The following is a 20,450-nucleotide window of genomic DNA, read 5'->3' on the forward strand; positions in this document are numbered from 1 at the left end:
AGATTTTAATAGGGAAAAATAAGAATAGAAACTCTATCCTCATAGAACATACAAAACCAATCTGGCTGGTCAGATACCTGCCATCACCAACAGAAGTCTGTTACTTGGTATCAGTCTTCAGAGAAACGTGAGCTAATGAAGGCAACCTCTCAAGTTGTTGGGAGTGAGACAGGCTGGGACCTGGGACCCTTTGCTGCAGTGCTGCAATGCTTGCACCTGGACACACCTCTCCTCAAGCAACAAAATACAAAGAAACTGTATGGGACTAAAACTAACCACGTGCACGCGCAGTTGGGGCAAATTCTGGACCCAAAAGATACAAAGAGAGCAAAAAACCCAACTGCCACTTTTGAAGAGCGTGGAGCAAAAACAGGGTGTCAGGAGCAACAGCAGGGTACTGCACATGCCCCCTGCACACACCACCACCTAAGGGGTGGGCGAAACACCTAAGCCAGCCCTCCTGCCTGACCCCTGGCCCCGCACTTACCCTCACCCCGTATAAGGAGCAAGCTGGGCCTCCACTCAGGGAGCCAGCAAGCAAGGGAATCTGTTGTTTGCTCTCCCTCCCGCCCGTGCTCCAGCAGGGGATCCAATAAAGCCTCACCTGGATTTCTTGTCTGGCCTCTAGTCAACTTCTATTGATTGGGGAAGGCCAAGATCCCTGGTCGGTAACGGGAGGATTAAGTTAGGTAATATATCCAATATAGTACCTGCCACTGAGTAGGCAATTAAGAAGATTTTGACTTTGATTCTAAAGTGGAAAGCCTATATAATCCATGAATTTGGGAAACAGATTTTCTCTAGAAAACCCTGGGTTTTTCGAAAAGGCTGTTCATTCATTCTGCCTTCCTGGGAATTACTGGGAATTATATGTACCAAACAGTGACTTAAGATAAAGTCATATTCACTCCCAAAATAGCCCTTTTAACCTAAGAATGATACCCTGACTACCTTTGATGTTAAAAGCTCTCAACCGTGTAACTGAAATAGGTATGAAGACATCTGCATTTAAGTTTACATTTTCCTTTAGGGAAAAAAAAAAAGAACTCAGACAAGGGAAAACACAAACTCTACCATTTCTTAAATGTCTACTACATGGCAGGTGCTTTCTCAGTCAGTGCTATCTAATTTAATCCTCACAACAACCCTACATGGAGATACTATTTTCTCCATTTACAGATGAAGAAATTTAGGCTCAGAGACAATGATCACCCAACAAGTCAGTGGCAGAGCCAGAAATCAAGCAAAAGTTGTCTTACGTCAACCTCTCTCCTTTTTTCGTTCCATGCCACACCTTTCAACCCTATTCATTGTCTAAATCTCTACCTGACTGGGCCACAAGTGAACCTTTAAGAATACACATTTTCACATCGTTACGGTGGACATAATCCATTTTTTACAGCTCTACTTTTAAAAGTTTACCTCTTATCCACTTTGACTACTGATAATATTTATTTAGCACTTACTACACACTAGGTACTTTTCTAACAGCTTTGTATGTCCTACATCACTTATTCTTGGAACAACCCTTTGAGGAAAGCAGATGAGGAAAAAATCTTAGAAAGATCAAGTAGTTTGCTCAAGGAAGGAGCAGAGCTGAGATTCAGAATCCTAGCTCTTAACTACCACACAAAAATCACATTATCTATCTACCCACCTACCTACCTGTGTAACCACCTATCCATCAGGGCACTTAGCCACCGTAAGGCAACCTCAGAGAGAGGAGAGCGGAAAGAAATGGAATTTGGAATCAGAGGACCTGTGTCCTCTGTGTAACCTTAAATAAATCAATCCCTCACTCTGAGTCTATTTCTTCATCTACAAAATGGGAATACTGTCTTCAAAGGATTAAATGTGATGACACAGGGAAAGAACGTGGTGAGTTGCAGGCACTCAACCATCATATGTTTAACCTGAAATTTGAATTCTGCAGAAAGGTCAGCCACAGACTCATTCTTAAAACAACTTTTTTAGTAAACAAAAAAGACATCAATTTTTAACTACGCTTTTAAAAATGACAGTTGGGTAGGAAAATATAAGATATGCATACTAGTTTACCTAACAGGAAAATATACTGAAAGTACAGCTTGTTACACTGCCACATAAAGTATTAATTTCCACGATACACTGTATCTTTATTTAAAAACTAAGAATCAGTAAGACAACCTTAATTTCTAAGAATTGCATTTATACCAAATACGCTGATATTTTCTTAGTCAAGTAGCCCAGCTCTTAGACAAAATACTTTTTATCGAAGAGGACTAGAGCTGGGTGGACAGAATGACACTGTTTGGGGGGATATCAGAATATAGATTGGAAACACGGAAGTCAGCACGAGGTCGGGACCACTTCCTAGTGGTCACAGGACAGGCAGACCCCTCCTGAGCTGAAGGAGCCTTCTGGTCACCAAAGACACACAAACGCCCCTTTGCTGCCTGCCAGAGGGAGGGCCGTGGTTGACACGGGGGCCATTTAAATTTTACTTGAACAAGATCAGCTGTGGCTGGCAAACACCACAGGGTACTGTGGCTTCTGGGACAATAAATATTTATGAAAAAACCCCTCGTGATGTCAATCAAATGAATCATATACTTTTGCCCTATCAGACATTTCACATTTTAGAATGATATGTCATTGGCAGGCAAAAGCATCCACAAACGGGTCCCTTTGGAAATTAAAATAAGGGCTAATTCTGTCTTAGCTATAGCCACCCTCCACACCCTCAGCCCCATTTTGTTTAAATAGACACACGGGTACACTATTCATACTGGACTCTGAGGATGGCGCTAGGAAGCCTAGTTAAAATAAAGGTCTGGGAACACTGAGTAGGTAAGAGCTGGGTACATCAAGGAACACTGATTACCAAACGTCCAAAACTCTTTACAAAGCAGAAAAGGACCCCCAGGTGGTCAGTCAGAAAAGAAATGGGACTCACTGCATCATTCCCTGTCTACCTAGAGACAGACACATCCAAGGAGAGATGGAATTGGGCATCCTTTTGTTTAAAGATTATCCCTCGAGAGGTCCCTCCCCTGACAGGCTGGGACCTGGGACCCTTCGCTGCAGTGCCTGGACCTGGACAAACATCTCTTCCGCTCCTCCAGCAACAGAATACAAAGAAACTATAAGGGACTAAAAATAACTGTGTGCATTCACAGTTGGGGCAAACTATGAACAACAAGATACAAAAAGGCCAAAACTCAACTGCCACTTCTGAGGTGTCAGGGGCAAAAGCAGGGCCCTGCGAAGGATCCCTGGCCTGACCCACCAATTCGCACCCCCCTCACCCCACTTAAGGGACCAGCTCGCTCCACCTTGGGGAGCAAGCAGGGGAAGCTGTTTCTTGTTCTCCCGCCCTCGGGCTGTAACACGAGTCCCAGTAAGGCCTTGCCTGAATTTCTCACCTGGCCTCTCTTCAATTTCTATTGATTAAAGGATCAAGGACCCAGGTCGGTAACACTCCTACCTGGACTCTCATGCGTGCACTTTGACCAGAGAATATAATCCCTCTCTTGGTTCCCAAGCGTCAGGGTGATCCCGCTGGAGCAGCAGACGGGGGTCAGGGCGAGCAGCCTGGCCGCAGAAACAGAGTAACAGTCTCTCTCCTTCACAGCCCACCTCTGACTCAACATCATGTGATTGCAAGGGATCAGATACCTGGAAAGTCAAAAAGGGCCAGCGTTCAGTGTCTGCAGGTCCGTTCCCAGTCCGCCACCGCCTAAGCCACGATCGTCACAGCCGGGGTGGCTCATCCTCTCCCCAGTCTCACTCCAGCCATCCCACCAGCCCCCAGGGCTCACTCCCGTGCTTAAAACTTGTCAAGGGCTTCTTTCTTCTGGCGCAGATTTAAGGGCCTTCACAATTTAACCTCCACAAACTTCCCCATCTTTTAATGGATCCGCTATCCCACTGTGCCTCCGGGCCTTTGCACCCACCCTAACTGTCCCCTGCAATGTGCTTTCCCCTCCCCCTGCCTGACAAATGCCTTGTCATCCTGCAAAGTCTGGCTTCAGTGTCCTCTTCTCCGGGAAGGCTTCTGGGCTTCCTACTCCAAGATGGAACTACCCTCTCCCTCCACTCTGTTCACAGCCTTCTACTAAGGCACTATTACTAGAATCACAATCATTTCGGTGTCTGCCTTCTCAACATAATGTGCTATCAGAGCAAGCACCTCCTTCAAGAGTTTTGTCTCATGATCCCGGAAACTCTGGCTCAGAGTCGGTACTGAGTGACAGCAGTTGCACACAAAGGCAAAGGGACCCGTCATGGTGCGAACCTCCTCTCATATTCTCGCGGGTGATCACGAGAACATGTTGTGCTACAGGTGTTCCATCACCAGTTCCAAAGGGTGGGTGTAAGGCAGAGGCAGGATGTCCCCACCCCACCAAGCAATCAATGGTCCAGACATGAAGGTGTCCTTCAGTTCTGCTCAGGCCTGACACTGGCTAGCCGGAGATGGCAGCGCACCCCACGGGTTAAGGGTTCGGTCCTACAAGGCTTCCCCCGACACCCCCAACACACACACACACTTCAGACGCCACTCACAAGTCCAGCTGTCACCTGTGCTTCCGACTAACCGGCTATACATCAGAGGTGCCAACGACCCCCCTCCTCCGGTTCGATTAATTTACTAGAGCGGCTCACGGAACTCAGAGACATTTTACTTACCAGGTCGCTGGTTTATTACGAAAGGCTATAACTCAGGAACAGCCAGATGCAGAGATGCACGGGGCAAGGGTGGGGAAAGGGCGTGGAGCTTCCATGCTCTCTCCAGGCTGTCTCTCTCCCAGCGTTCACCAACCCAGAGGCTCTCCAAACCCGACCGTGGCGGGGCTTTATGGAGGTTTCATTGTATAGTCATGGTTGACTGAATCACTGGCCATTAGCGATTAATTCAACCCTCTCCCCTCTCTGGATATCAGGGGGGTGGGACTCAACAGAAAAAGGGCAAAGACCAAATATATACTTCTCCTTATAAAACACAACATTACAGTGGCCAAGGACTCACCGGGGAACACTGGGCCCGGTTTCACACAAAACACTTTTGGGTGGTGAGCAAAGCATCTCAGGATCATTTTATGAAGCTCGAGAGAAGAAAGCCTGGGCAATCATTTCTGACACACTTGGAGCACACTAGTGGGCTGTGTGGGTACAATAAAGTGTGTTTAAATGGCTTCCTTTCCTAACAGGGAGATAGACCATACTGTTTATTTAAACAAAGATGGCACAACTGGGATGGAGGCCTCACGGCCAGAGCCGAGTGCCCCATGTCTGTGCAGGAGCCAACGCCAGAGACCCCAAGCCCGTAGGCGAACAGCCACAATCTTCAATAAACCAGAGTGTTTTTGTTTCTGTATTTAGCTTCTGAGAGAGAGGCAGTACAGAGGAAAACAAGCTGTGATGACGGATTCAGTGAAAAAGATAAAAGTACAACTTCCAGGGCATGTCTTGAGGCCAGTAAACATTAAGCCATCTCCCGCAGCTCCTGTTGGTCCAAAAGAGGAAAACCTATGTTTGCATTAATGACTGAGCCACTGCAAGTGCCTGAGTCAAGGAGGAAAAGAGATTTAATTCTCTTCAGAGCAGTTTACACTTAAGGTCTTAATAATGTCCATGGTATAAAATGACAAACTTGCCACTTAACCTTCTGTTCTCAAAAAATAAATCAAACCATGCCTCATTCAACCCAAACCTTAGCTAGGTGGCCAGGTAAGGGGGTCCCAGTCTCCCCTCCCCGCACTCATGGGCATACAACACTCACTCTCACACACACACACACACACACACACACACACACACACACACACACACACACGAGCCTAAATCCCTCTCCCTAAGATCCAGACACACCCCGCATGTCTGATGTGGCGGCATCTATTTGCATAAGTTCAGTTGCATGGGAGTCAAAGGTTCTAAAAACAAAAAGGAAAGATTGGAGCGGGGTGGGGGAAAAGAGGCCAGATCTGTTCTAATCCTTAGCCCAGCTCTGGGGACTTGTACCTGAGCCCTACTGCAGAAGAAACAGATCCTGTAGGTAGAAAATGAAGGACCTCTTTTCACGAGGATCTCTGTGAGCAGAGATGCTTTGTTGACCAAGAGTGAGGCAGAGGAGAGAGCCCTTCTCCCACCTGTCTGAAGCCAGCGCAGCTCTGGCCCCTAGAACACTCAAGGGGGCAGCGCCGCTCCAGCACCTGAGCGCCATCCCCGTCCCCAGCACTCTCAGGAGGGGCGGGGACACGGCAGGGACAGAGGGAAGGCAGCACCAACCGAAGGGGCTCAGCAGAGATGATGCTGCGGCAACTGTCATGATCATGAACACACGTAAGGCCCCTCCCTTGGGACCCCCCAGAAGTGACGGCTGACGCTTTGCAGGGGGCCAAGGTCTCACATGAGGAGTGGGGGTGAGAGCCAGGAAAACCCATCCTGTGGTTGTTGATGTGAACGCTTCTGCTCTCACAGGCGAGTGAGGCTCAGGGAAACTCAGATTACACAGGATTTTTTTTTTTTTCATGGTTGAGAAAAAAATTTTATTTATACAGCATACATATAAGTTAAAAAGTGGCAGAATGTTAACAGTTACTGAATCTAGATACAGAATACATGGGTGTTCGTTATACTATTCACTCAAATTTTCTACATATTAAAATATTTCATAATAAAAAACTGGAACATAATAAAATTAAAAGGGGCCTAAATGCAATGAGGTACCCAAGAACAGGTCCCTGAGACAAAAAAAAAAAAAAAATACATTAGTAGAAAAACTGGCGAAATCTGAATAAAGTCTGTACTATAGTTAATATTATTGTATTAATGGTAATTTCCTAGTAAATGTGCCATGGTTATATAAGATGTTAAGGGGAAGCTGGATAAAGGGAACTCCCTATACCACCTTTGCAAATTTTCTGTAAATCTAAAATTATTCCAAAATAAAAAGTTATTTTTAAAAGGGGGCAACTAGTATATAAAAGCTAGAAGTTTTCATTGATTGTTTTTTGACAGAATACATGAAATAGGACTACTTGTTAATAACGCTAGTCAGTCAATAAGGAAAATAAGTGATCAGTAACACAAAGCGTCTGACTGTAGGTCTTCCAAGAAAGGGAAAAGGACTAACAAACAAGAATACAGTGCTTTACCATGTACAGGCCTTTCACATACATTCCATTTGCCCCTCACAACATCGCTGTGAGGTAGGCAGCACAGATATTATTCCCATTTAACAGATGAGGAAAGTGAATCTCAGAGCAATTAACTGATGTGCCCAAGGTTCTACAGTTAGTAACTAATTTGTATTCATATCAGTCTTTGGCCTAAAAATTCAGCACCCCACCTCCCCTCATACTTGCCTACCTACTTCATAGGGATAACAAAGATAAAATGAATTCAATGCTAGAAAAATACTTTGAGGGAAATAATTTTCCATGATGTATGGCTCATTCCCCTTCTTGTCCCAGCTTGTGCGTAAACACAGAATTTTATATTGCCTCTGTTCTGTGTTCAGCTAGGCAACTAAGTAAGACAGGGGAACAGTGTGATCCTCTTTCAAGTTATATAAATTACAATCAGGGTAACTGCTATTATAGCAAGTTGAAAAACAACACAGAAAGGCCAATGTGCAACTACACAGGATTTATTGTACCCTTATTTTCATCATTAATTATTCAAGAAATAGACTGCTTCAATGCTTTTATATACTGCAGGAACTCAATGACTGCTTACAGCTCAAACAAAGCATATTTCATGATTTAAGTTGATATATGTAGATTTCTACTCTTTGTTTGAAGTACTAAAACAAAATGGAACAGTGGATCAAACCTGATAAAGCTATTTATCAAATATCACCAGTGGGTAGCTTGAAATTATATTAGAATAAAGAGTTACTGGGAATTTGCAACTCTGCAAACACATGCTTTCAGTAGAAACTAAGAACTTTCTTCTGAGTAAATCAAATAAAGGGAGATTCCCCCATAGGTTGAAGGAGGGGGTTCTATAAAATTGGAAATTGGAGAGTCAGTTCAAATGAATAACACCCCTGTATTCAAAGCAGTACTTCTACTACTGTGCCTTTAAAACGAAGGATTATCCCAGAGGGAAGAGTGGGAAAACCATACACTGACCCTCTGTCTCTCCATCATTTACACAGAAAGATTAGAAACAGAATAAAGTCAGAAGCTCCCCAAACGTCAAACATCAAATACACCACCATGTATAAAACAGACAGCTAGGGCTTCCATGGTGGCGCAGTGGTTAAGAGTCCACCTGCCGATGCAGGGGACACGGGTTCGTGCCCCAGTCCGGGAAGATCCCACATGCCGCGGAGCGGCTGGGCCCGTGAGCTATGGCCGCTGAGCCTACGCGTCCGGAGCCTGTGCTCCGCAACGGGAGAAGCCACAGCAGTGAGAGGCCTGCGTACTGCAAAAAAAAAAAAAAAAAACAACCAGATAGCTAGTGGGAACCTGTGGTATAGCACAGGGAGCTCAGCTCGGTGCTCTGTGATGAGCTAGATGGGTGGGATGGGAGGCAGGGGGAGGTCGGTCCAAGAGAGAGGGGATATATGTATACATATAGCTGATTCACTTCATTGTACAGCAGAAACTAACACAACATTGTAAAGCAATTATATTCCAATAAAAAAATAATAAAGTGGCTGTCGATAGCAGAAAAATCACTTAGGAATTTAGTACAGATGTCTGTCATCCAACTATCTTTTCATTTCAACTATATTTGCCTGGGGTGGGATTTTATTTAAATTCAGGAAGCAGTAAATATAACCAGAGACTAATAAATGGCTTTAGAGGCTCAGATTACTCAAAGCCATCCCAATACAGCAGGAAAAATATATTCCCCACATTGTCCTCCCTTTTTTCATTATTTCCCCAACCCTCTGCAACCCTGGGTCCATTTTCTATTTTATTGGATATTACTCATTGAAATAAATCACCATCACTTCTGAAACAATTCAGTGATAACCAATCAATAACAAAGGACACACGTTGCCTACTGCTACACTGACAATAAAGACAAACAAAACAAAGCAGTGAAGTATGATGAAGTAAGCAAGGTGCTTCTTAAGAGATGATGACAACCTCAGTAATGTACCAACAGGCAAAAATCTTAAAAGCAACCTTGGTGCATTTCAAAAAGCTCGTTTGTTTTTCAGAGATATTCTGGCTGTGTTTCTCCTATTCATCTTACTCTAGACTGGCATTTTCTCTCCCCTCTCCTCCAGGCACCCGATGCCCACAGAAGATGGGAATGTTCCTGAAGAGAACAGGCAGCTTCTCTTCGAGCAAAACAGCCTCTATCTGAACACAACAGGCGAAGCAGTGCATAAACCTGACAAATGACCAGCACTTCTGAAAGAAACACCCCAACCAGAATATTCAGAAATGGCATTCAGGGTATTAAGCAATTACATGTTGCCTAAACTGGGAAACGCCAAGAACGTGCAGTTGATCTGTCACTTCACTGCTTGTCAGCATTTCCTGCCTGCCTTAGGCCTATCATAGGTCACATCCCTGGAGGTGGGCAATTTCTCCTTGGTTTTCTGCTCCCTTAAATAGCCGCTCTTTGGGGGGACCTCATTTCAACTTACTTTTCTAATATTTTGCTAAAGGAAATAAACAGATCAGTTACAAATGGATTATCACTTTGAAATGTCAATAATGAAGAGTATTTGCGTTGCAACAAAAATTGATGCAGTTTATTTACCATGGAGCAAATAACTTCATTAAAAGGATTCACATAATCTTCACTGCTCTCAGATCTACAAGTTTATCATATATATTTGAATAACTACAGTGGCAACAACAAAAAGGACAGGTTATAAATCTATTTTTTAGGTCCCTTAAAGTTTAAATGACTAGATAAATAAGGATTTTTCATTGACCTTGCTTTTGGTACAGATTCTAAATCAGAAAAGACATTGTTTTCATTACAGTAACCCCCCGCCCTTATCTGTGGAGGATACATTCCAAGACCCCCAGTGATGCCTGAAACCACAGGTAGTACTGAACCCTATATATATACTATGTTTTTTTCCTATACATACATACCTATGATAAAGTTTAATTTATAGATTAGGCTCAGTAAGAGATTAACAACAATAGCTACTAATAAAATAGAACAACTATAATAATACACTGTAATAAAAGTTATGTGAATGTGGTCTCTCTGTCTCTCAAAATACCTTAGTGTGCTGTACTCACCCTTCTTGTGATGATGTGAGATGATAAAATGCCTATGGGATGAGATGAAGTGAGGTGAACAATGTAGGCCTTGTGACGCAGGCTGCTATCGACCTTCTAACATGTAAAGGAGGACCATCTACTTAAGGTGATCCTGGATCACTGAGCCATGAGGATGTTGATGGCTGGATATCAGGGGCAGACGATGTCAATGGCTAGGGATCCTGGGTGGGACGGCGTGAGATTCCAACACAATACTCAGAACAGCGCACAATTTAGAACCTATGAACTGTTTATTTCTGGAATTTTCCATTTAATATTTTTGGACCACAGTTGACCTTGGGTAACTGAAACCTCAGAAAGTGAAACCGCGGGTAAGGGGGTTCTACTGTAGTTTAAAATGTATTTTCTAGAAAATTCCCCTCCCTTAAATTTGTGTAGTGCTTTACAGTGTTTCAAAACATTTTCACAGCTATCACCACAGTTGATCCTCCCCAAAATCTTACGGGATAGCAAATTCCAAAACCAGAATAGGTCAAGGGATCCTAACTGGATTCGTTACACCCCATCACTCCAGCCACCATTGTTCATAGCCTTGTTCTCATATTTTTAAATCTCATTATGTCTTTCTGCTGCAAATTTAGTAGTAACTTCTTCAATCTTTCTTCTAGTTCATTAATTCTCTCTTAATCTGTATCTCAAATACTATTTATACCAAACACTCCGTTTTTCATTTTGATAATTACAGTTTTTACTTCTAAAAACCCCAGTTGGTCTTCAGATCTGCCTGTCATTTTTGCTTGATTATCAAAATATCATTTTTATTTTAACAGAAAGTAACAAGTACTGGAGAGGAAGTGGAGAAACTGGAACCCTGTGCACTGTTGGTGGGCATGTAAAATGTGCAGCTGTTATGGAAAACAAAAAAAAATTTAAACAGAATAACCATATGATCCAGCAATTCCACTTCTGGACATATACACAAAAGAAGTGAAAGCAGCGTCTTGAAGAGAGATATTTGTACCCCCATGTTCATAGCAGTGTTATTCACAACAGCCAAAATGGTAAGCAATCCAAGTGTCCAGTGGCTAAGATTCCATGCTCCCAATGCAGGGTGCCTAGGTTCGATCCCTGGTCAGGGAACTAGATCACATATGCTGCAACTAAAGATCCCACATGCCACAACGAAGATTCCACATGCCACAACTAAAATCCGGCACAGCCAAATAAATAAATAAATATTTCAGAGTGTCCATCGGCAGATAAATGGGTAAACAAAATGGAGTATAAATAACGTAACATTATTCAGCCTTAAAAAGGAAGGGGATTCTGACACCTGCTGCAATATGAATGAACCTTGCAGACACTGTGCTAAGTGAAATAAGTCAGGCACAAAAAGACAAATACTGTATGAGGCAACTTACATGAGATACCTAGAACAGTCAAATTCACAGAGACAGAAAGTAGGACGGTGGCTGCCAGGGGCTGGGGGAGGGGAGAAACAGGGAGTTAGGGTTTAAGGCGTGCAGAGGGTTTGTTTTACAAGGTGAGAGCAGTTCTGGAGATGGATGGTGGCAACGGTTGTACAATATTGTGAACGCATTTAATACCACTGAACTGTACGGTTAAGATGGTAAATTATAGGTTCTGCGTATTTTACTACAATTGAAAACACTTGTTAAATGTGCGGGGCGATCAGCAGTTCAGAGGACAGAGACCAGGAGGCAGAGGCTTCCTGCGTGTCTACCACGTGCTGATCTCTGACCTCTGCACCCCCCCACCCCCACTCACTCTTCTCAGATTCCCCCAGGCAGCGCGACAGAATTAGAAATACAGGAAGTATTAAATAAAGGACAACTACTATTATTATAGTCTCACCATCATCCTCATTAAGGAAACAGAGAAGAAACTCAGGCTCAGAGCGCTGGACCCATGGTTACGCCCAGCACTCTTTCCAAGACTCCATTCAGAACCTGTGACCACGTGCCCTTCAGGTGCTTTCTGGGAAATGATGGGTCCTTACTCGCCCTGGAAGTCACAGCCCTGACTTTGGATGCCTAAGTATTTCAATCACAAGCTGATTTCTTCACCTTCATAAGGCACAGGTCTGGGTCTTAAAAGATGCTTTGACCAGTACCACCTCTGAGGACAGTTTTTACAACAAGTACCACCCTATGAGTAGACAAAGGCCACTGAACAGAAGTGTCCACCCCCTGGGCTCAGTCTCCCCTGGTGACCCAGAGCGGGGACTCCGGGCCAGGCTTCCAGGTCCACTGAAAAAGACAGCTGCTTTCCATGCCATCACAGAGGCAGCATTCAAGAATCTAACGTTTAAATATAATCAGGATTTACCCTTGCTGGAGGCAAAGTCTGGTTCTGGGCAGTAAAAAAGGCTATAATGAGTTGCTCTGATGGATTTCTTTCAGGCCTGCTAATGCACTGTCACATCAGTAGAGACTTGATGGGAAGCAAATGTAATCCTTTTAGGACAGATAACTAATGCTCTACCGGACTCCCCAGGGTGTTTCTTTATGAGCGGATTTATTCTTTACTAATGCCCTAAGATTAGTTACTGATGACCTGATCTAAACCCCTAAAAAGTCCAAAAGCTCTCTTTAAACTAAAAAAATTAATAGGTGATACTCTCCCATAAAAGAGTGAGTCCGTAAGGCCACCATCGTTCCACCCACCAGCCCACTGTGGTATCTGCATCGCTCCCTTTTGCAGGACACCACGTCTACACTGCAGCCTTCCTCAAACCAGTGGTTCTCAAACTTAGCCTCGTGTCAGAATCCGCTGACACGGATTCTGAGAGTTTGTTTAAAGCATAGCCTGCCAGGCCCCACCCACCACCACAGTTTCTGATTCAGCACATCTGGAAGATGGCCAAGAACGTGTGTTTCTCACGAGATCCTGGGGGATGTCTCTGCCGCTATTCCCAAGATCGCACGTCACCACCTCCTTACTTTTCCACAGCTACTTCTGTGGGAATGCTGGACATCCTCTTGGGATGTCAGCTCCTCAGTAATTCTGCTCACATCATGTCTAAACCCCAGTGGGGACCAGGGGCAGCCCAGGTCTCCTCCCTCTTGCGCTGCTCTCAGCTCCTTCTGCCCTTCTTCTGCCTGAGGAGGGGTCAAAAACAGGGTCTAAGGAATGAGGAGGTGGAGGGCGTGCCCAAGGACCTGGTTGGCTCTTTCCTTTTTGCTTCCACACCACCAGGGGGGAGTGAGGGAGCACAAGCCCTCACCAACTCTTTTCCTTCACAAAAGGAGATGCTTCTCTCAGGGACCCTGAGAAGCAGAGGCAGGGGCAAGGCAGGATTCGGTGTTCCTGAGTTTCCTGCCAAACAACCAAACTAATGTCGTCTTAACAGCAGTCCACTTTGACTCCTGACGCCTGTCTTCAGATACCAGTCCCTTCATGAAACCTTTCCCACCTGGACATCTGAAGGACATACCTTTTCCTCCTTGTATACATGTATGTCCTTTTCGGTTCATCCCCTCCGTGCCTTATTCCCTTCTGAATTGTACACAGAAAGTACTCATTAAATATTTACTGAATTTAATTGAAACATACTCACAGGTCAGACAGTGAGCACTGTACCATTTCTAAAGCAAGAGTCATAGAAATTATACATCAACAGCATTTAATATTTAGAAAAGTTGTTTTCAAAAACGAGTCCCCTAAAAATGTACTTCAGGAGAAAGACATGCAGCTACGGACCAGAAGAGCGTTCATAACACCTCTGCAAGTTTCCAAACATTCTACGTATTCTTTCCAGGAGCACATGTATAATATAATGCATTTGGCCCCCTAAAAACTGTTAACAGTAAAACGAAAATTAACCTTGGGAAATAATGCAGAAATTAAATTGATTTGCTCGATGATTTTCTTTCTTAGAAGCATGGCCCTTACTTCACTTACACTACCAAAGAAAAAATGTAATAGCGATAGTGTAGAGCTTTCCTTTAAAGGGAACAAAAGATGGCAACTCACCTTAGAATTAGTTGTAACATCACATCTTCACAATGTAAACCGATGAGAGTTCTAAATAATGCCAGGGACACCACACAAAGCTGGGAAGCAAGAAAAATATCTATTTCAGATATTGGAAGGACAGCTCTACTTCACACAGATGGTAAATAAATCAGAATTACAAAACAAAATGACCTTTTTTTTTTAGCAGTTTTGATTAAGAAAAATGTAGAATTACCCTCCTAATAAAATGCCTGTGCTCATATTCCCAACTTGTAAAGATCCAGATAAATATGTCCCCTACAACTCCCCAATACACACACACACACACACACACACACCCCATCTCCTATTTATGTCATTTGTTTTCCTAGTTATTTTCAAATACGACACTGGTTATTTGAAAGACAGGGCTAACAGAAAATTGCATATACCCCAGCCATCTCTCTCTCCAGAGTCCTCAGCCCTAAGCCTCAGCTCTTCTTGCCTTTATCCCTTGGCTTTGGGGCAAACATTCTCCCGGGTTCCATTTCCCATAGTGCTGAGGGATGATGATATACTTTCCTAGGATGTTCATTAAAAAACAAGATTTCCTGCAGTCTCTGATTTCCAAAAAGGAAAGATAAACTGTCCAACAGAGAAGGTTCCCAAAGGTGCATTATAAAATCACCGTGCCTTTTGGGAGTAAGCTTTTGCTGTTCCATCAGGCCACTTAAGTAATTTAGGCTCTCATTCTTTGTACAGGAGAATAAGGGCTAGCCTGTGTTCTAGGCAGGACAGGTTAACAAGCCAGTCAATGAAATCCGTAACGGTGTTGTAGAGAAAGAGCTGTACTTGGCGTGCCCCAAAACATCTCTTGTGCTCAGGACAGGTCACACCTTACAGTTAGGAAGAAGCAAATACTTCATTCCGTTCCTTCCATGCCTTTGCACATGCTGTTTCTCTGCCTGGAATGTCTTCCTCTGTCTCCTCTGCAGGATAACCCTACTTATTCTCAAAGACTGACTGTAGGCATCACCTCTCCTAGGAAATCTTTCTTCTCTTTCTCCCAGGATTACCACTCAACACCCGCTTTCCCCAGTCCGAGTCCTCTCTATATGTTGCCATAGTAACCTGGGCAAATCACTGTCAAGGGTGCTCAGCACCCTGTATCTGTCTTTTTATTACTGAGTCCAGGGAGTTCATTATTCAACATACAAGTATCTTTTCAGACACATGATTTGCAAAGATTTCTTCTTATTTTGTCAGCTGTTTTTTCAATTTCTTAATGGTGTCCTTTGAAACACAAAAGTTTTTACTTTTTTACAGATTTTAGATTTCTTCTTGAATCAGTTTCAGAAGTTTGTGTCTTTCGCAGGAATAAAGACACAGACCTACTAGAGAATGGACTTGAGGATATGGGGAGGGGGAAGGGTAAGCTGTGACAAAGCGAGAGAGAGGCATGGACATATATACACTACCAAACGTAAGGTAGGTAGCTAGTGGGAAGCAGCCGCATAGCACAGGGAGATCAGCTCAGTGCTTTGTGACCGCCTGGAGGGGTGGGATAGGGAGGGTGGGAGGGAGGGAGACACAAGAGGGAAGAGATATGGGAACATATGTATATGTATAACTGATTCACTTTGTTATAAAGCAGAAACTAACACACCATTGTAAAGCAATTATACTCCAATAAAGATGTAAAAAAAAAAAAAAGTAAAATTTTAGTAACTATGAAAAAAGAAGTTTGTGTCTTTCTAGAATCTGCCTGTTTCATCTAATTTATCCAATATTTTGGCATGCAGTTGTTCACAGTATTCCCTTATAATCCTATTTATTTATTTATTAACTACGTTTTTTATCAATGCATACAGATGTCATTAACTATGAAGAAAAGGGAAGGCATACTTATTACAAAAATCAGAATCATGGTTATTTCTGCAGGAGAGGGAGAGGGTTGTAATCAGAGAGGGCTACCGAGGGGCTTATGAGGTGTTGGCAATGTTTCATTCTCCCCTGAATGATGATGACATGGTGTTTTCTTTACAATTAAACTGTATGTTTAGCCTTTATACAGTTTTGCTCTGTATGAATATTGTATCTCATTATAAACTCTGACAAGGCATCATTCCACTGGGCAGAGGCTGCAATAGTAGTTCTCAATGTCTGGTCCAAGTCTTCCCATGGGTACAATGGATATAATCCTTTTTAGTTCTATAAGGTCAACAAACAGTAATACCCCCTCTTTCGTTCTAGATTTTACTAATTTGACTCTTCTCACTTTTTTTCTTAGTAGTCTAAAAGTTTGTCAATTTTGTCAACTTTTTCAAAGAACCAACTTTTTTATGAGGTTTTTTGGTTTGTCTTTATTGAATGAAAGATTCTTTAAATTCTATAGTACTTTATAATTTTCAAAAGTTTCACACACATTGATTCCATATAATCCCATAATATCCCTTTTCCCCCCTACCCCTATATTGCCCTTCCTTCCTTCCCTCTCCCCACTGGTAACCATGTTTGTTCTCTGTATCTGTGAGTCTGCTTCTTTTTTGTTTTATTCACTAGTTTGTTGTATTTTCTAGATTCCCCATGTAACTAATATTAAGACAGTATTTGTCTTTCTCTGTCTGACTTATTTCACTTAGCATAATGCCCTCTAAGTCCATCCAAATTTTGCAAATGGCAAAATTTCATCCCTTTTTATGGCTGACTAGTATTCCATTGAATATATATATACCACACCTTCTTTAAACATTCATCTGTTGGTGGATACTTTGGTTGCTTCCATACCTTGGCAAATGTAAATAATGTTGCTATGAACATTGGAGTGCATGTATCTTTCTGAATTAGTGTTTCTGTTTTTTTTGAATATACACTCAGGAGTGGAATTGCTGGGTCATATGGTAGTTCTATCTTTAGTTTTCTTGAGAAACCTCCATAGTGTTTTCCACAGTGGCTGCACCAATTTACATTCCCATCAACAATGGAAGAGGGTCAAAGAACCAACTTTTTGTTTTGGTGATTTTCTATTGATTTTGTTGTTTTTCTAGTCTTCATTTCCTTAATTTCTGCTCTAATCCTTATTATTTCCTTCCTTCTGCTTGGTTTGAGTTTGCTCTTCTTTTTCCAGTGTCTTAAAGTAGGTTAGGTTACTGATTTGAGATTTTTCTTCTTTTTTAACGTAGGTGTTTACAGCTATATATTTCCCTCTTGGCAGTGTTATACTGCATCCCATAAGTTTTGGTATGTTGTATCTTCATTCTCATTTATCTCAAAGTACATTCTCATTTCCCTTGTGATTTCTTCTTTGACCCACTGGTTACTTAGGAGTACTGTTTAATTTCCACATATTTGTGAATTTTCTTTCTGTCAATAAACTTTAATTTCAATCCATTGTGGCCAGGGAACATACTTGGTATAATTTCAATCGCTTTAAATTCATTGAAAGTGATTATCACATGGTCCATCTTGGACAGTGTTCATTCCATGTGCACTTGAAGAGAATGTACATTCTGCTGCTGTTGGGTGGAGTGTTCTACAGATGCCTGTGCTAGGTCTAGTTGGTTTATAGCATTGTTCAAGTCTCCTATTTCCTTATTCATCTCCTGCCTACTTGTTCTATTATAAAAAAGTAACGTGCTGAAATATCCCACAACTATTGTTGTATCTTCTATTTCTCCCTTAAATTTCACCAGTTTTTACTTCATAAATTTTGGGACTCTGTTTTTAGATGCACATATATTTATAATTGTTATATCTTTCCAAGGGGTTGACCCTTTATCATTATAAAATGTCCCTCTTTCTCTCTAGTAAATTTCTTGTTGTTTTTTTTTTTAATTTCTTGTTTTAAAGTCTAATCTGTGGCTTATTATTATAGCCACTCAAGCCTTGTTTTGGTTGCTGTTTGTGTAACCTATTTTTTCTATCCATTAACTTTCAATCTACTGTTATCTTTGAATCTAAAGTGTATCTCCAGTTGGCAGCAAATAACTTGGATCTAGTTTTTTATCTAGTCTGACAATCTCTGTCTTTTGATTGAATTTTTAATCTATTTACATTTAATATTATCATTATAGTTGGATTTATATCTGCCCTTTTACTTTTTGTTTTCTATATGTCTGATGTCTTTTTGTTCCTCTATTCCTATTTTACTGTCTTCTTTTACATTAAGTGAATATTTCCCCCATAGTAACACTTTAATTCCTTTAATGATATTTTTTACTATTTTTTTGAGTTACTAGTGGTTGCTCTAGACCTTACCATATACATCTTAATTTATCAGAGTCTACTTCAGATTTACACTAAATTAATTTTAGTGAAGTACAGAAATGTTACTCTTATATAGCTCTATTCCTTCTTACCCCCCTTTGTGCTATTACTGTTATACACATTACATCTACATATGTTACAAACAATAACACTGTTAATTATTCCTTTACCTTTTTTTGCATTTTTAATGGAGCTTTTTTCTGAAGTATAGTTGATTTACAATATTATATTAGTTTCAAGTGTACAACATAGTGATTCAATATTTTTATAGATTATACTCCATTTAAGGTTATTATAAAATATTGGCTATATTCCCTGTGCTGTACAATGTATCCTTGTAGCTTATTTATTTCATAAATAGTAGTTTGTACCTCTTAATCTCCTACCCCTATCTTGCCCCTCCGCTCTTCCTCTCCCCACTGGTAACCACCAGCTTGTCCTCTATATCTGTTTCTGTTTTGTTAAATTCATTCATTTGTTTTATTTCTTAGATTCCACATGTAAGTGATAACACACAATATTTGTCCTTCTCTGTCTGACTTATTTCACTCAGCATAATGCCCTCTAGTTCCACCCATGCTGTTGCAAATAGCAGAATTTCATTTTTTCTATGGCTGAGTAATATTCCATTGTATATTTATACCACATCTTTATCCATTCATCTGTTCATGGACACTTAGGTTGCTTCCATATCCTCGCTATTGTAAATAATGCTGCTATGAACATTAGAATGCATGTATCTTTACAAATTAGTGTTTTCATTTTCTTCAAATATACCTTTGCTTTTAAAACAATAATTGCACTTAAATAGACAGCCTTTGGAGAGAGGGTTGCAAAGGATTACACTAATGGTATAACAGGATTTTCAAAGTTAATCAGAGCACCAAACTAAAGAATGACTACCTAAACTCACAACTGCCCAGACGTGCATTTCAAAACACTTATGGACAGAAATATGATCTCTAAATACCCAGACTTGATACACTTTGGTTCCCTGGCTTTACCTGAACTTAATTAAGCCCATATGTTCCCCTGTACCTTGTCTCCTCAGAAGCACATTCTGCTGGTTCTACAGAAGAAAGTGCCAACCCAGACAAATTGAGAAAAATTGTCCTATGAAAGGCAGTAACTCCCACCTCCCTGACAGAAGGGCTCCTGATAGCAAAACAAATTATCTAGTTCATCTCTTCCCAAATAGAAAAGCAATGGCTGAAAGAAAACAGAATATTCATAATTTTATTCCAAAAACAAACTCTCCTGAAATCTGTCTTGAGCTATAAATTCCCTTCCTCTGGGGCCTTCCTTACCCGAAATGGGGTGTTGATTCGGCTCGTGAGAGTATCTAGGATGTGGACGTTCTCATGCTGGTGCAACAGGATAAAACGGAGGAAGATCTCAAGTAGTGCTGGCTCAGAGATGCTACGCAGAAAAAGATCCAGATATGCAGTTGTGGTCATGACCTCCTCCACAGTCACCTGGGACCAATGACAGAGTGAGCACAGGTAAGCATCCCCTCAATGCTCTGATACATGCCTCCTCAATGGCCCCCAGCCTCACCGCAGTGAACCCATCAAGGCAAGAACACGCCTGCCACAAGAACACACTTCAGAGCTTCATCTGAAGCCCATAACCTATTCACATTCCACAAAACCTCATGCTGTTTCCGCCCTTTAATTCAGTAAGGGAAAAGCAAAGGCAGAAAGAAGCAATTCAAGTGTTCCAACGACTCTAATCACCAGATGCAGTTCGAACACCATCAAGATTTTAGCGTGTAATCACAAAGGAGAAAAAAAGATAACAGAAAGTATTTCCATGGTCAGTAAGGGATTAATTATAAAGCTCAGTACAACTTGTTTCATTATTAGTCATTCAATAAACCTTTATTGGGACCTGCTATGTACAGGAGCTAGGAACATAAGAACATATTTTCTGTCTAGGAAGTTGGGTTATATATATGCTCTAGCAAACAAAATAATAATATAATAAATAGCAAGTGAGAGGTCCAGACACAAAATGCTGCTGCACACAAGATGTTCA

The 20,450-nt window shown here is 41.8% G+C and overlaps 1 protein-coding gene across 2 annotated transcripts in view; it reads right to left on the minus strand.

Moving 5' to 3' along the window:
- Nucleotides 1–20,450, minus strand: part of FAM160A1 (family with sequence similarity 160 member A1) — a 269,946-nt gene that overhangs the window by 15,925 nt on the left and 233,571 nt on the right. For both annotated transcript variants that reach the window (XM_032632821.1, XM_032632820.1), the window contains exons 7-9: nt 19,721–19,888; nt 14,187–14,266; nt 3,467–3,657 (exon numbers count right to left, since the gene is read on the minus strand). In XM_032632821.1, the coding sequence (XP_032488712.1) occupies nt 3,467–3,657; nt 14,187–14,266; nt 19,721–19,888 (439 nt within the window). The remainder of the gene's footprint in view (nt 1–3,466; nt 3,658–14,186; nt 14,267–19,720; nt 19,889–20,450) is intronic.

The sequence above is a fragment of the Phocoena sinus genome, chromosome 5 (assembly GCF_008692025.1).
Source record: "Phocoena sinus isolate mPhoSin1 chromosome 5, mPhoSin1.pri, whole genome shotgun sequence".
NCBI classification, from domain to species: domain Eukaryota; kingdom Metazoa; phylum Chordata; class Mammalia; order Artiodactyla; family Phocoenidae; genus Phocoena; species Phocoena sinus.